The sequence below is a fragment of the Cyprinodon tularosa genome, unplaced genomic scaffold (genome assembly GCF_016077235.1).
Source record: "Cyprinodon tularosa strain WSP-4 unplaced genomic scaffold, ASM1607723v1 ctg815, whole genome shotgun sequence".
NCBI classification, from domain to species: Eukaryota; Metazoa; Chordata; class Actinopteri; order Cyprinodontiformes; family Cyprinodontidae; genus Cyprinodon; species Cyprinodon tularosa.
The window spans coordinates 22,990-35,914 of NW_024039580.1; the positions used below are offsets into that span (position 1 = coordinate 22,990).

General features: G+C 46.6%; 1 protein-coding gene and 1 pseudogene across 1 annotated transcript; one reads left to right on the forward strand and one right to left on the reverse strand.

Moving 5' to 3' along the window:
* The first annotated feature begins 321 nt into the window (after positions 1–321).
* On the forward strand, positions 322–1,895 carry LOC119774509. The gene is made up of 2 exons (XM_038272037.1): positions 322–510; positions 1,075–1,895. The coding sequence occupies exon 2, from the start codon at positions 1,092–1,094 to the stop codon at positions 1,893–1,895; it is 804 nt and encodes a 267-aa protein (XP_038127965.1). The 5' UTR covers positions 322–510; positions 1,075–1,091.
* Positions 1,896–9,334: 7,439 nt separating this feature from the next.
* LOC119774510 lies at positions 9,335–12,422 on the reverse strand (annotated as a pseudogene).
* Positions 12,423–12,925: the final 503 nt, after the last annotated feature.

Below are 12,925 nucleotides of genomic sequence, written 5' to 3' on the forward strand. Positions count from 1 at the left end.
TGATGTCAGGTAGGATATACTCCTGTGTCTCCTTGGAACCCTTTCTTCCTGGTCTCAAACATCCTGGACAGGGTGTCCAGTTTTCCAATCTTGGACCCAGGTCTGCAAGGTAGGGAGAAGTTAAATCACCCAATCGGTCTGTGACAGTGTACGTCACTTCCGCAAAAGTGCAATGCATTTAGGGTAGTTAGCGCCATTTCTGTGGGGAAGACACAGCAGCAACAAACAAAAGAAAACTAACAGAGAGCAGACGTGTTCTAGTTGCTTCCTTTGGAAATAATGGGACACTGGTGCTGTGTCAAAGGATGCAATAGTAATTCCTAACAGAAAACAGCAGATGGGGCCTTACGGTTTTTCGTATTCCCCACTTGGAAAAAAAATACGGACCGCAGACAGAGGACTTAACAAAGAGGCGTCGGGCTCCGTGGGTCGCTGCTGTAAGAAGGAAAGACATCACGTTTCATAAAATATCTCCTCATGTTCGTGTTTGCTCTCGGCATTTTCACAAAGGTAAGTCCTTATAAATATACACTAATAGAAATCAACACGCTGAAATGGTTTGCTTATTAAGTTGCAGGAGTTCATGTAAACCTACTGAAACATGCTGTGGAAGAGAAGCGCAAAGTGATGTTTGTTTTGTTTATTTCTTTTTTAGACCGCTAAAATTTAATAAATAATGCATTATCTGTATATAATCATTTACACAATCTGCAATACAAATATATATATATTTTTAATGAATAAATATACATAAATACAGTGTACATATAAAAACACTGTACATACCCACTCGTCAGCCAACTCACTGCATTTATTCATCCTGTGCAATCTACTTAAGTTTATTTATTATAATCCTTTGTTCGTCCTGTAAGCTTTTCAGTTTGTTTATTTACCTCTGGCCTTACTAGTCCGATGTACTTGTGCTTTTTCGGTATAGCAAATTTCCCCACTGTGGGAAACATAAGCATATCTTATTTTATAACACATCTAATCTAATGGGCTCTGTTATTAAGGTGCTTTATATAGTGTTTTGAATAGATGTGTTAAACACTCAACCTTTCATCTACTTTGCAGGTCAACCCGCATATGAGATGATGGAGACTGACCCAGACTGGGCTCCATCCCTGCATCTGGGCCACACTGACATCAAACCAACAGACACATACCGCTCTTTAAAACGTGGTTATCGGGAACAGCTGAAAAAGAATGCCCTGCAAGCAACTGAAACGGGGCTCCATCAGGCTGATGAAATCCTTGAGCGACAGGATGAAGTTACACATGAGGCGACAGAGAACCCTAACCAGCAACAGACTGACATGCAGAAGGCTGCTGAAAACGTTGGCCGGCCAAACACCAAGGATGACACAGAAGGTGGTCGTCAGGAAGGACAGACAGAATGTAACCTGTGTGTGCTCAGGTGTGCAGAGATGAACTGTCTTTTGGAAGAAAACAGAGAGCTGCGGCGTGAACTTGTTGAGCTGCGGATCTCTGATTGCTTCTTTGGAGACAGTAATGAAAAAGTCCAGTACTATACGGGTCTACCAACCTTGGCAACCTTTATGGCATTGTTTAATTTTCTGCTGCCTCTCATGTCTGCTCAAAATAAAATTCTCAGTCCATTTCAAATGATTCTGTTAACCTTCATGCGTCTGAGATTGGATCTGCCCTCACAACACCTTGCTTATCTCTTCCGTGTTTCACCAAAGACAGTGTACAGAACATTCAATGAAATGCTGTCATTTTTATATGCAAATCTAAAGCGTGCAATTGTGTGGCCAGATAGAGACACCTTGCACAAAATTATGCCTCATCAGTTTGTGGAGGCCTTTGGACATAGAGTCACAGTGATTAGTGACTGTTTTGAAATTTTCACAGAGAAACCAGCTAATAAATGAATAAATCAAGTACTGTTTCAACTTTATTCTTTTTTTATTCTTCTTTTCACACAAATAGAATTTTGCTTTTTTTAAAGTTACTTTTGAAAAATAACAGCAAAACAAATATAAGTTTCACCATCACTTCAAATATTAATGTTTTCTGAAGTTGTAAAAATGTGTGTACAATAAAGAGTGGATTTGAAATTTGAAACAAGTGTTATTATCTTTTCAATCAAGCAGAGAATTTATGAAAATGCAATACAAAATCTCAAATACATAAATAATGCAGAACAGTGCACAGCTTCAAATGTTTTACTTTGTCTTCCTCCCTCGTATATAGCAGATTGCTCTTTAGATTAAATTAGAAGATTTTCATTTTCCCTGGACTTGTTTTCACTGTGGTCTTCCTTATAGATATGACCTAACAGGTGATATCTGTGAAGAAGACTGCAGATCCCAGTGAAAACAGGCCTGGATAAAGTGAACAGCAAATACAGTGTGCAACTTATCAATGTGCAAAAATTATGACAAGTTTTTTCGTTCAGTCTGATGAGCAGCACAAACTGCTCTAATAACTGCAGCTATCTGTGCAACTGCCCACAACATCTGCCTTGTCACTGTAATAATAATATATAATATCGTTCCCTAGCAGCTTTAGAAAGTTTGTCTGGGTAGGGTATCCGTTCAGTTTTCTTGTTCTTTTCCATTTAACTGATAATCCTCACTGCTGGCAGCGCTCTCCTCTTGTTTTACTGCTGTTTTGTTTTTCTTCCGCTCACCACAAAAATGGCGCTACGGGGCGTGTCAGTCACGTGTCTGACAAAGACCGATAAACAGGACCCACTTGGCCTGCTTGGGGTTGAGTCTCCTTACTGTCCTGAGGTACAGATTCCTGTAGTCTGTCCACAACCAGTGTCTCCACTCCTCCAAGGCCAGCTTGACCACCAGGTGTTCCCGGTTACCCACGTCGTAATTGCGCTTAGAGCTTCCGGAAAAAAAGGCACAGTGGTGAATACGACCATCACTGGCCCTCTGTTTGAGGATGTTACCGACTCCAGAACCAGAAGCATCTGCTACCAGAGCTGACGTAAACAGGGATTCCATTACAGTTGATAGGGTCAGGCTTCTTTTAGTGCCTATTCTTGTTTTTCACCTAGACAATGCTATGGGCTCCCTTTCATTCATTAGCTAAAAAGCATTCAAAGTTCATCTGCTTAACTGTGTCTCTCCTAGATCTAGCCTCCTGGAGCTAGTTAGTGTTACCTTCTAAAAGTATGTATGGCTTAGTACGTCTATATTCCTTTTTGTTGACTCCCCCATTTGGCCTTAGAGGAAGGCTGCTTACTCTGAGCCTGGAACGTTTCTTCTTTTCATAGGGGAGTTTTTCCTTTCCACTGGTGCTAAATATGCCTTTGTATAAGGGGTTTTGCAAAGTCAAGAACCTAATGCAAGAAACTGACATCTGAAGTTATATGCTTATCTAGGGGGAGTAAATCCTTTAAAGTCAGTAATCTTTAAATTCTGGTGGGTTTCGATGTGGTAGACATTTCAACCAATTTGTCTGTCAACCGATCTGATTAAATAACTGAAAAGTTTCTTAGGATGTATTGTGAACTAGTGCCCCCTTTTTTAACTATCAATGTGTTTAATACTTTAATAATAGGATGCTAATTTTGTAATAAATGTCTCAGTTTCATGCAGTTGTACACGTATAAGGCATAATCTGCTGTTAACAGAAATATTAATAAGAAAACAACAGCTTACATTTAGAAAATTATTATTGGGTTATTATCGCAATACGATATGATTGGGACTAAACAGGCATGTAAATGTTACAGTAAATCTTACAAAATATTTTTAAGCAAAGTCAAAGCAGAACGTAACAAGGTAGAAGCAGACAGAAAAGATCAGGTAGCTGAAACGGTAAAAAAAGAATAAAAGAGTAACACAGACCTCTGAATGGCATTAGGTTGGGCAAAAGCGACCAGCAGATGAATGAGGCAGGACATCACACAGATAAGGTGCAAAAAGAAAGAGCACAAGTCTCCGATAATGAAAGGGAAATAGTCTGTCTAAGGTATAATGAGGTATATGAAATATAAATTAAGAACATATTGCCAGTTAATCATTTTAATACTAAAAACATAATAATGTCACTCTCCAACTTTAAATGAAAGATGAGATCGATACATTTTTTTTGTGAATGTGAATAAAGATGATGCAGCTATTGGTAATACTTGAATTTTATTTTGCCTATCATGCTTCAGCCATACAACTGGATTAAAACAAACACAAAAGAGCATGAGGCAGAGCAAGGAAACTTGCAAAATGTAGCAGGACAAAGTATGCATAGAATGTGTCCACTGCATGCAGCCTATGGACAACATAGGACAGAGGTCACGGATTAGAGGACCAGGGTCCGGATCCGGACCCAACCTGATTTAAAACGTTTATAAATTACAACATGTTGTCCGTTGACAGCGTCTAACTTCACTTGCGCCGCTTGTCCTGTGAAAGGGAGTTTGTCCTCTCCATTATCGCTACAAGCATGCTTAGTGTGAGGGATTGCATTCGAGTCAATGAGTCAATGCAATCAACTGGTTTTCCTTAGATAAAAAACTTTGAATCAATGTTACTGTATGACCTGGTGAATTGTAAAGTGCCTTGAGATGACATGTGTTGTGAATTGGCGCTATATAAATAAACTGAATTGAATTGAACATGGTAAAGCCCTCCGGATGCATCCGGCACCAGGCTACATGTGATACAAACTAGCCAATGAGCTGTGTCAGTTAGGGTTGCTGCTGCTAGCAAGTTTTAGACACAGCAGGCAAACCTGTGGCAAGCCGGGCGATGGGAAAGAATGAGAAGAAAGAGAAAAAGAGAGCAGAGAAAGTGTGGACGGCTGGAAGAAGCACGGTGAACTACTGAATGAAAAGTGTGAATGGTTTGCTCAAACCTGACCCTGCACATTTTTTGTAAGTTTAGTTCAACCTACTGCTGTGAAGCAGGATTCTTCACCATGAACATATTCACAAATAAATATCGATCCAGGCTCAAAAATTAACCTTGATATGTGCTTTAAATGGCTTTGTTTCCATTCACAACCAGGTTTAAAGCCTTGCAGGGCAGCCTAAAGCCAGCTGCTCTCATTGAAGTTGTAGGGAAATCATATTTAAATTTCAAATCATTCTGGCTTAAACTTGTATATAAATGTACTCTTTATCAGACGATATTGTCGCAGAATTTATAAAATTTCTGTTTAAAAAAAATGGTGTCTTATCTGTCTTAATCTGTGTTTTTGTTTCATTATCTTACGCAGGCCAGCTAGTTATACGTCTTTAACCCCGCTTTCCTCCTCTAAATAAAAAATGTATGACGGAGACTCAGCAACAACCTCCGACACAAAACTCTCCTCCTGTTGCATGTTTCCGATGTCCATAGCTTTCCTTGACAGTGTTGTTTCTAAGGCACAATGTAATTTCCCATTGGGAAACTACTAGCACTAAGTTGCTAACCGGTTAGCAAGATGCAGTCTGCCTCTGAACCCTCCTGGCTCCCCCCCTTCGGCCTGCTCAGCTCACCCTTCGGCCTGCTCAGTTCAAGTCTCAGCCCTCAGCCAGCCGTCTGCCTCCAAACCCACATCTGGAGGTCTTCAAGCCTCAGCCAAGCCAAGCCGCCCCTAAGGCCTCAGTCTGCCGCCAGCCTCTGGACCCTCCTTGGAGTCATCCCCTCTGTTGCTCTGCTCAGTTCCAGGTCAGCAATCCAGCCGTAACCAGCCTTGGACCTGATAACAGCCTGACCAGCTTTTCAATAAACCTTTGAACTTTTACCCTGCCTCCAGAGTGTTATCTGCATATGGGCTAGAACCTTACACCCATCATGACAGTACACTCTGGCCAACAAGCTAGCCCCGCGGAAACACCCTCAGACTCCTTCAATCGTATTCTCCGGTTCTTCAAACAGTCCATAGATGATCTTTCCACCATTACTCCACCCCGTGAACGGATATCTGCAGCTGATATAATTACCACCGAACTCAAGAAATATCCAGACATCAATAATAAACTTCAGCAAGCCGGACATGTCAACCTCATCAACTGGAATATTCAGGACGCTTTTTCAAAACTACCATTCAAACTTTCTCCACCTACCTCCGAACCTGATTCTCCATCTGCTGCAGCTGCTGGTCCGCCTCTGCCTTCTGCCTCCTCCAGGCGTAGGAATCGCCGCCGGGGTAAGAGAGCCACATCCTCTCCGGTGGTTCAGTCTGACGCTTCTGCTCCTTCTCCGGTGGGTCAGTCTGACGCCTCCATCCTCCCTGTACTCCAGCCAGCAGCAGTAATCAGTCCTCATCCTCACCAGGTCAGTTCCATCCGTCTCCGCAGCCACCTTTCAGATCAACAGTTAGCGTCCTCAGTCAGAAAACTCAAATTTGGTCCACAAATCAATCCCCAAACAGTTAGAGCTCTCCGCCAGTCAGATTCCAGATCAGAACCAGTTACTTTACCTGTTTTCCTTGCCTCTGAGTCCACCAGCGTTCCGTTTTCCTCAGCTCCAGTACCGGTTAGCCATCTTGTTTCTCTAGCCTCAGGACCCGGAAGTGATTCAGTTCCGTTAGCCACAGAACCAGTTAGCATACCAGTTTCCTTAGTTTCAGAGTCCGTCAGTCATCCTTTTTCTCCTGTTTCTGTTAACACTTCTTATCCTTTAGTTCCAGTGCCCGGTAGTGTTTTTGTTCCACTAACTTCAGAACCCGTCACCATTGATGTTTCTCCGATTTTTGAGCACAGTAATATTTCAGATTCCTTAGCGTCAGAACCCAGAAGAAGTTCAGAATCGCCAGTTTCGGAGCCAGTTAGTTTATCCACGTCTCTAGCCATTGAACACCAGACAGTCAGAGCTCCCCACATTCAGGAGTCTGACCTCTGGAATTTTTATTATGGGGATAGAGACGATCTCTTCCCCTTCATGCCACCTCATTTTTCTCTCTGCAAGCCAGAACAAGCGTCACCATCCATTTTTAATCCAGTTAACCTAGACCCAGAACCGGTTTGTGAACCTGATAGCAAACCAGTTAGCTTTGCGTTCAAACCCATTTACACACCTGTTAGCCTTTTGCCAGAATCAGTCTGTAAACCAGAACCCATTAGCACAGCTTCTGAGAACCCCCAATGTAAGAGACGGCGTCGCCCTAAGCCCGCTCTGAGTCGTCTAGAGACCTCTGAACCAGCTCTGAGCCATCTAGAGACCCCTGAGCCAGTTCTGAGCCGTCTACAGACCCCTGAGCCAGCCCTGAGCCGTCTTGAGTCAGCTCTGTGCCATTTTGAAACCCCTGAGTCAGCTCTGTGCCGTTTAGAGACCCCTGAAACAGCTCTGAGCAGTCTAGAGACCCCTGAGCCTCCTCTGTTCCTGACCTGGAGCCGCAATCGGCGGGCTCCTCTGTTCCTGACCCGGAGCCGCAATCGGCGGGCTCCTCTGTTCCTGACCCGGAGCCGCAATCAGCGGGCTCCTCTGTTCCTGACCCGGAGCCGCAATCGGCGGGCTCCTCTGTTCCTGACCTGGAGCCGCAATCAGTGGGCTCCTCTGTTCCTGACCCGGAGCCGCAATCGGCGGGCTCCTCTGTTCCTGACCCGGAGCCGCAATCGGCGGGCTCCTCTGTTCCTGACCTGGAGCCGCAATCAGTGGGCTCCTCTGTTCCTGACCCGGAGCCGCAATCGGCGGGCTCCTCTGTTTCTGACTCGGAGCCGCAGTCGGCGGGCTCCTCTGTTCCTGATCCGGAGCCGCAGTCGGCGGTCTCCTCTGTTCCTGATCCGGAGCTGCAGTCGGCGGCCTCCTCGGACTCTGTTCCTGAGCCACAGTCGGCGGTCCCTGTTCCAGAGCCGCAGTCCGCGGCCCTCTCTGAGACTGTTGCTGAGCCGCTGAAGAGGGGACGGCATTCCCCTTGGGGCTACCTGCTGAAACTGGGGCGTCGTCCTCCTCCTAAGATCCTGCAACGGCGGCTGAGACGTCGGCCTCCTCCAAGGAGTCAGCAGCGACGGAGATGTTGTCCACCTATAACCCTCCTACGTCACCTGACCTACGGCTGGCCTCCAGAACCTCTGCCATGCCTCCGGCCCAGCGGCGGGTCCCCTGAGACGCTGCTTCGCCTCCGGCCCTGCGGTCGGCCTCCAGAGCGTCGGCCACGTCTTCGGACCTGCAGCTGACCTCCTGTAAATCGGCCTCACCTCCGGCCCCGGAGCCGGCCTCCTGAACGTCGGCCTTGCTTTCGGCCCCTCGGCCGGCCACCTGAGACCCTGCCTCGCTGCCGGCCCCTCGGCCGGCCACCTGAGACTCTGCCTCGCTACCGGCCCCACGGCCGGCCACCTGAGACTTTGCCCCGCTGCCGGCCCCACGGCCGACCACCTGAGACTCTGCCCCGCTGCCGGCCCCGCGGCCTTATAACTCATCAGAGACTTTTGTTGCTTTCGTCCACCTTAAGTGGATTGTTTTTTGTTCTGGACTCTGTTTTGGTTTTTTGCCCTCCTTGCCTGTTTCCCCCTCCGCCCACCCTGGGTGGGTTTTTTTTTGTTATGAACTCTGTTTTTTCTTGCCCTCCTTGCCTGGTGCCCCCTCCGCCCACCCTGGGTGGGTTGTTTTTTGTTTTTTGTTTTGGACTGTCTGAGGGCGTCTGGAAGCCGCCCTTGAGGGGGGGGATCTGTTGGGATCCTGAGGCTTGCCCACCAGAGGGCGCCGAGGAACCCTTCCTGGGGATTTTTCTGTTACTGTTTGGGACCTGGGGTTTGTTTTCTTTCTACCTTTCTCCACCAGAGGGCGTACTGGATCTCCTGAGGCTGGAGCTGACTTCACCAGCTGTTCTCCATCTGCTCATCAGGAGACCAGTATTTAAGTGGGCTGAGGACCACACTCCTGTGCCAGAATGTTAATCAATCATGGTACACCAAACCCTGAGCCAACTAGTCAGTCCTGTCTCCTGACCACCAGACCTGAACCTGAATCCTTGTCTTCTCTGTTTCTCAGGTCAAAACCTGCCAGCAACCAAAGACCCCCAGAAGAGTTTGCTGTAGAAGATCGGTCTGTCTGACCTCAGCAGAACCCTGGAGAACCAAGCCGCAACACTCAGCCTGCAGTCAGCCTGCAGTCTGCCTCTGAACCCTCCTGGTTCCCTCCTTCAGCCTGCTCACCTCAAGCCTCAGCCCTCAGCCAGCCGTCTGCCTCCAAACCCACATCTGGAGGTCTTCAAGCCTCAGCCAAGCCAAGCCGCCCCTAAGGCCTCAGTCTGCCGCCAGCCTCTGGACCCTCCTTGGAGTCATCCCCTCTGTTGCTCTGCTCAGTTCCAGGTCAGCAATCCAACCGTAACCAGCCCTGGACCTGATAACACCCTGACCAGCTTTTCAATAAACCTTTGAACTTTTACCCTGCCTCCGGAGTGTTATATGGCTAGAACCTTACACCCATCATGACAAGATGTAGTTTCTCCTCTTTCTTTTTCTATTTGTAGAAAAAATCTGTAAACAATTTTCATTTGGACTGACAAAGAATTTTTTTAGATGTAACGAAATCGCTTTCATTTTTAATCCATATATAAGCGGATTACAGAGTGGATGATATGTAATTATTTGAAGACTCATTAAAAGTTTTGCAGTTCTCTGTATATCTGATTCCAACTTGACTATAATAACATCATATGTAAACAAAATGGAGTAGTTACATAAAACCAGCAGGTGAGGCAAACAGGTCTGTGCAGCTCTTTTTCTGACTTCTCTGCAACTCTTATAGGCTATTATTACTATCTTTGTATATGTAAAGACTATGAAAAGCATTGGAAAAATACCAGTATTAAATAAAACAACTACACCATAAACCGAAAGTGCTACTGAACTCACACAATAAAGACCATGAGCTGCATTGTTACAATAAATCCCATTTAAGGTGTTTGTACATAGTCTTCTATTGGAACTGAGTATAACGGAGACTGAAACATGATAGGCGGGTATAAGCCAAGCTAAAACAAGCAAAGCACTAACAGCTTTTCTTGTCATTATGGATGGATATTGCAGAGGTTTACATATAGAGACATATCTGTCATAGGCCATTGCTGCCAGGAGTAAGAATTCTGAACAACTTTGTCATGATGGGGTTTCTTAGAGTAAAGCCCAAGATGCAGAACACACACGGAGGCACTGGTAAAAGTCCAAAGAGTTTATTTAAAGACAAAAGCACATGGATTATACTGGAACAATACAGGCACGGGGCTGGTTCACTGGGGTCTGTCCAGGGAAAGGGAGATGGCTGGTAGCTGAGATCATGTGAGGCTAAGCATTTAGCTTCAGGCTTAGCCTGGCAGTCCTGGGTTTGAGCTTCCAGCTCACAGCAGAGAACATCAGGGGAAACACGAAGGATTTCTCAGGCTGAGCTTCCAGCTCTAGCAGGGAACAACAGGGGATTAACTCAGAGGATTCTTCAGGCTGAGCATCCAGCTATCAGCAGGGAACATCAGGGGAAAATCCTCATGGGAACCTCTAGGGAAACTCCACATAGAAGTCGTCAGGTTACAACCACGTAGGAATCTTCGGGTTGGCTCACCAGGGCAGTTTAGCTGGTTTAGCTCTCTTTGAGCTTCAGGCTTGTGACTGGTTTCCTGTGGTGCAACTCTCCCAGAGCTGCAGGCCAGAGACAGGTTGCCAGAGAGACAGCTCTTCCAGAGCTTCACAAAGAGACAGGAGGTTAAGCTCATCCAGAGCTTCACGAGGAGACAGGAGGTTAAGCTCATCCAGAGCTTTCACGAAGAGACAGGATTCCTGTGAGGCAGAAACAAGGAAGAGTTAGAAACTGATCTCACACTAGAGATAACCAAGATTCTTCTGTCACAGAGGCTCAGGAAGCTAACCAACTAAGATCAACACTGCGGCGTTGAGGCAAGATCTGAAGTCAGCTTATATAGGAGGGGTCTTCTGATGAGAGGATTAGCAACAGGTGTGCAGGAAGGTTCCAGCTCCAGAAGACCCACGGCGCACTCTGCTGGAGGCAGAGGGTAGTCCCCAGATCCACACAGTAACTCAACCCTAAGGGAAAAACACAGAGCAGAAGAGGATCCTCGGCACCCTCTGGAGGGCAAGCCTGAGGATCCTAACAGTAACCCCCCCTCAAGGGCGGATTCCAGACGCCCCCAGAAAAAGTCCAACAAAAACAAACAAAAAACAACCCACCCAGGGTTGGCGGAGGGGGCACTAAGGCAAGGAGGGCCAGAAACAAAAAACAAAGTCCAGAAAACAAAAAACAACCCACCCAGGGTGGGCGAAGGGGGAAACAGACCAGGAGGGCAGAAAACAAAACCAGAGTCCAGAACAAAAAACGATCCACTTATGGTGGACGAAAACAAAAGAAAACCCCAAAATTTTCTTGGGCAAAGTCTCTGGTGGCCGGCCGAGGGACCGGCAGCGGGACAGATTCTCAGGTGACCGGCCAAGGGACTGGCAGCGGGACAGAGTCTCAGGTGGCCGGCCGAGGGACCGGCAGCAGGACACAGTCTCAGGTGGCCTGCCGTGGGGCCGGCAGCAGGACACAGTCTCAGGTGGCCTGCCATGGGGCCGGCAGCAGGACACAGTCTCAGGTGGTCTACCATGGGGCCGGCAGGGGAGGCGTAGTAGCTGCTCAGGAGGACGACCGTTGGGACGGTGGCGAGGCTGATTCTCAGGGGGCCTACCGCTAGGCCGGAGGCTAGACAGATGCTCAGGAGGCCGACCACGGGGCTGGGAACGAAGCAGCGTCTTAGGGGGACCACCGCCGGGCCGGAGGCATGGCAGAGGTTCAGGGGGCCGGCCGAGGATCCGGTAACGGAGCAAAGTCTTAGGTGGCCGGCTGCGGGTCGGAGGCACGAAGAGACAGGATTCCTGTGAGGCAGAAACAAGGAAGAGTTAGAATCTGATCTCACACTAGAGATAACCAAGATTCTTCTGTCACAGAGGCTCAGGAAGCTAACCAACTAAGATCAACACTGCGGCGTTGAGGCAAGATCTAAAGTCAGCTTATATAGGAGAGGTCTTCTGATGAGAGGATTAGCAACAGGTGTGCAGGAAGGTTCCAGCTCCAGAAGACCCACGGCGTACTCTGCTGGAAGCAGAGGGTAGTCCCCAGATCCACACAGTAACTCAACCCTAAGGGAAAAACACAGAGCAGAAGAGGATCTTCGCGCCCTCTGGAGGGCAAGCCTGAGGATCTTAACAAACTTAAAGAATAAAATGCAAAGATTTGAAAAAGACAAGCTTGATAGAATATGATCTGCCTTTTTCATAAGAAGTCTATGAAGAGCTTAGGGTACATGTTAGTACTGTAAAAAATAGAATTGATTAACAAAGCAGCAATGAAAACATACATAGGCTCATGGAGGTTTTTGTGAACAATAATAAGGCAAACAATACAAGTGTTCCAAAAGATTATGAGAAGATATGCAGTAAGCATGATGAAAAAATAGAGGTATCTGTACCTCTGTAGATCTGCATAGCCTCCAAGAATAATGTATGTCACATTAAAGCTTGGTTCCATTCTCTATGTTATACACCGCCAATTGAAAGGAGTTTAGGAGTTTAACAAATAATAAACAAGCAGCTACTGAGAGTTAATGAGCATAAGGTTTGAAGCAGTGTGACTGTGATGCCAGCAGGAGAGTAACAGTTCTTATCGTCATCATCATCATCATCATCATCATCATCATCATCAAGGTTTCCCACATGAAAGTTTCTAACCTTTCAAAGACACATTTCAAGCACAATAATCGAACACAACCTGTGAGCAACATGGAGTTAGTGGCGGAGCTAGAGATTTATCCGAGTCGTGGCCAAAGGGGGGGAAGGCTTAATGCAGGGAATCTCCTAATTTGTAATTTACCTCCACTATTGGCAGTACTTCTCTGCCAACCTAAAGAGAGCAAGCCACCTTTTTCCTGTAAAGAACTGTGGTCTTAGACTTGGAGGAGCGAATCTTCATTCCAGTTGCCTCTCCCTGGTTGTGCTGTAAACCACCCCAGGGCATGGCGTAGGTCTTTGCAG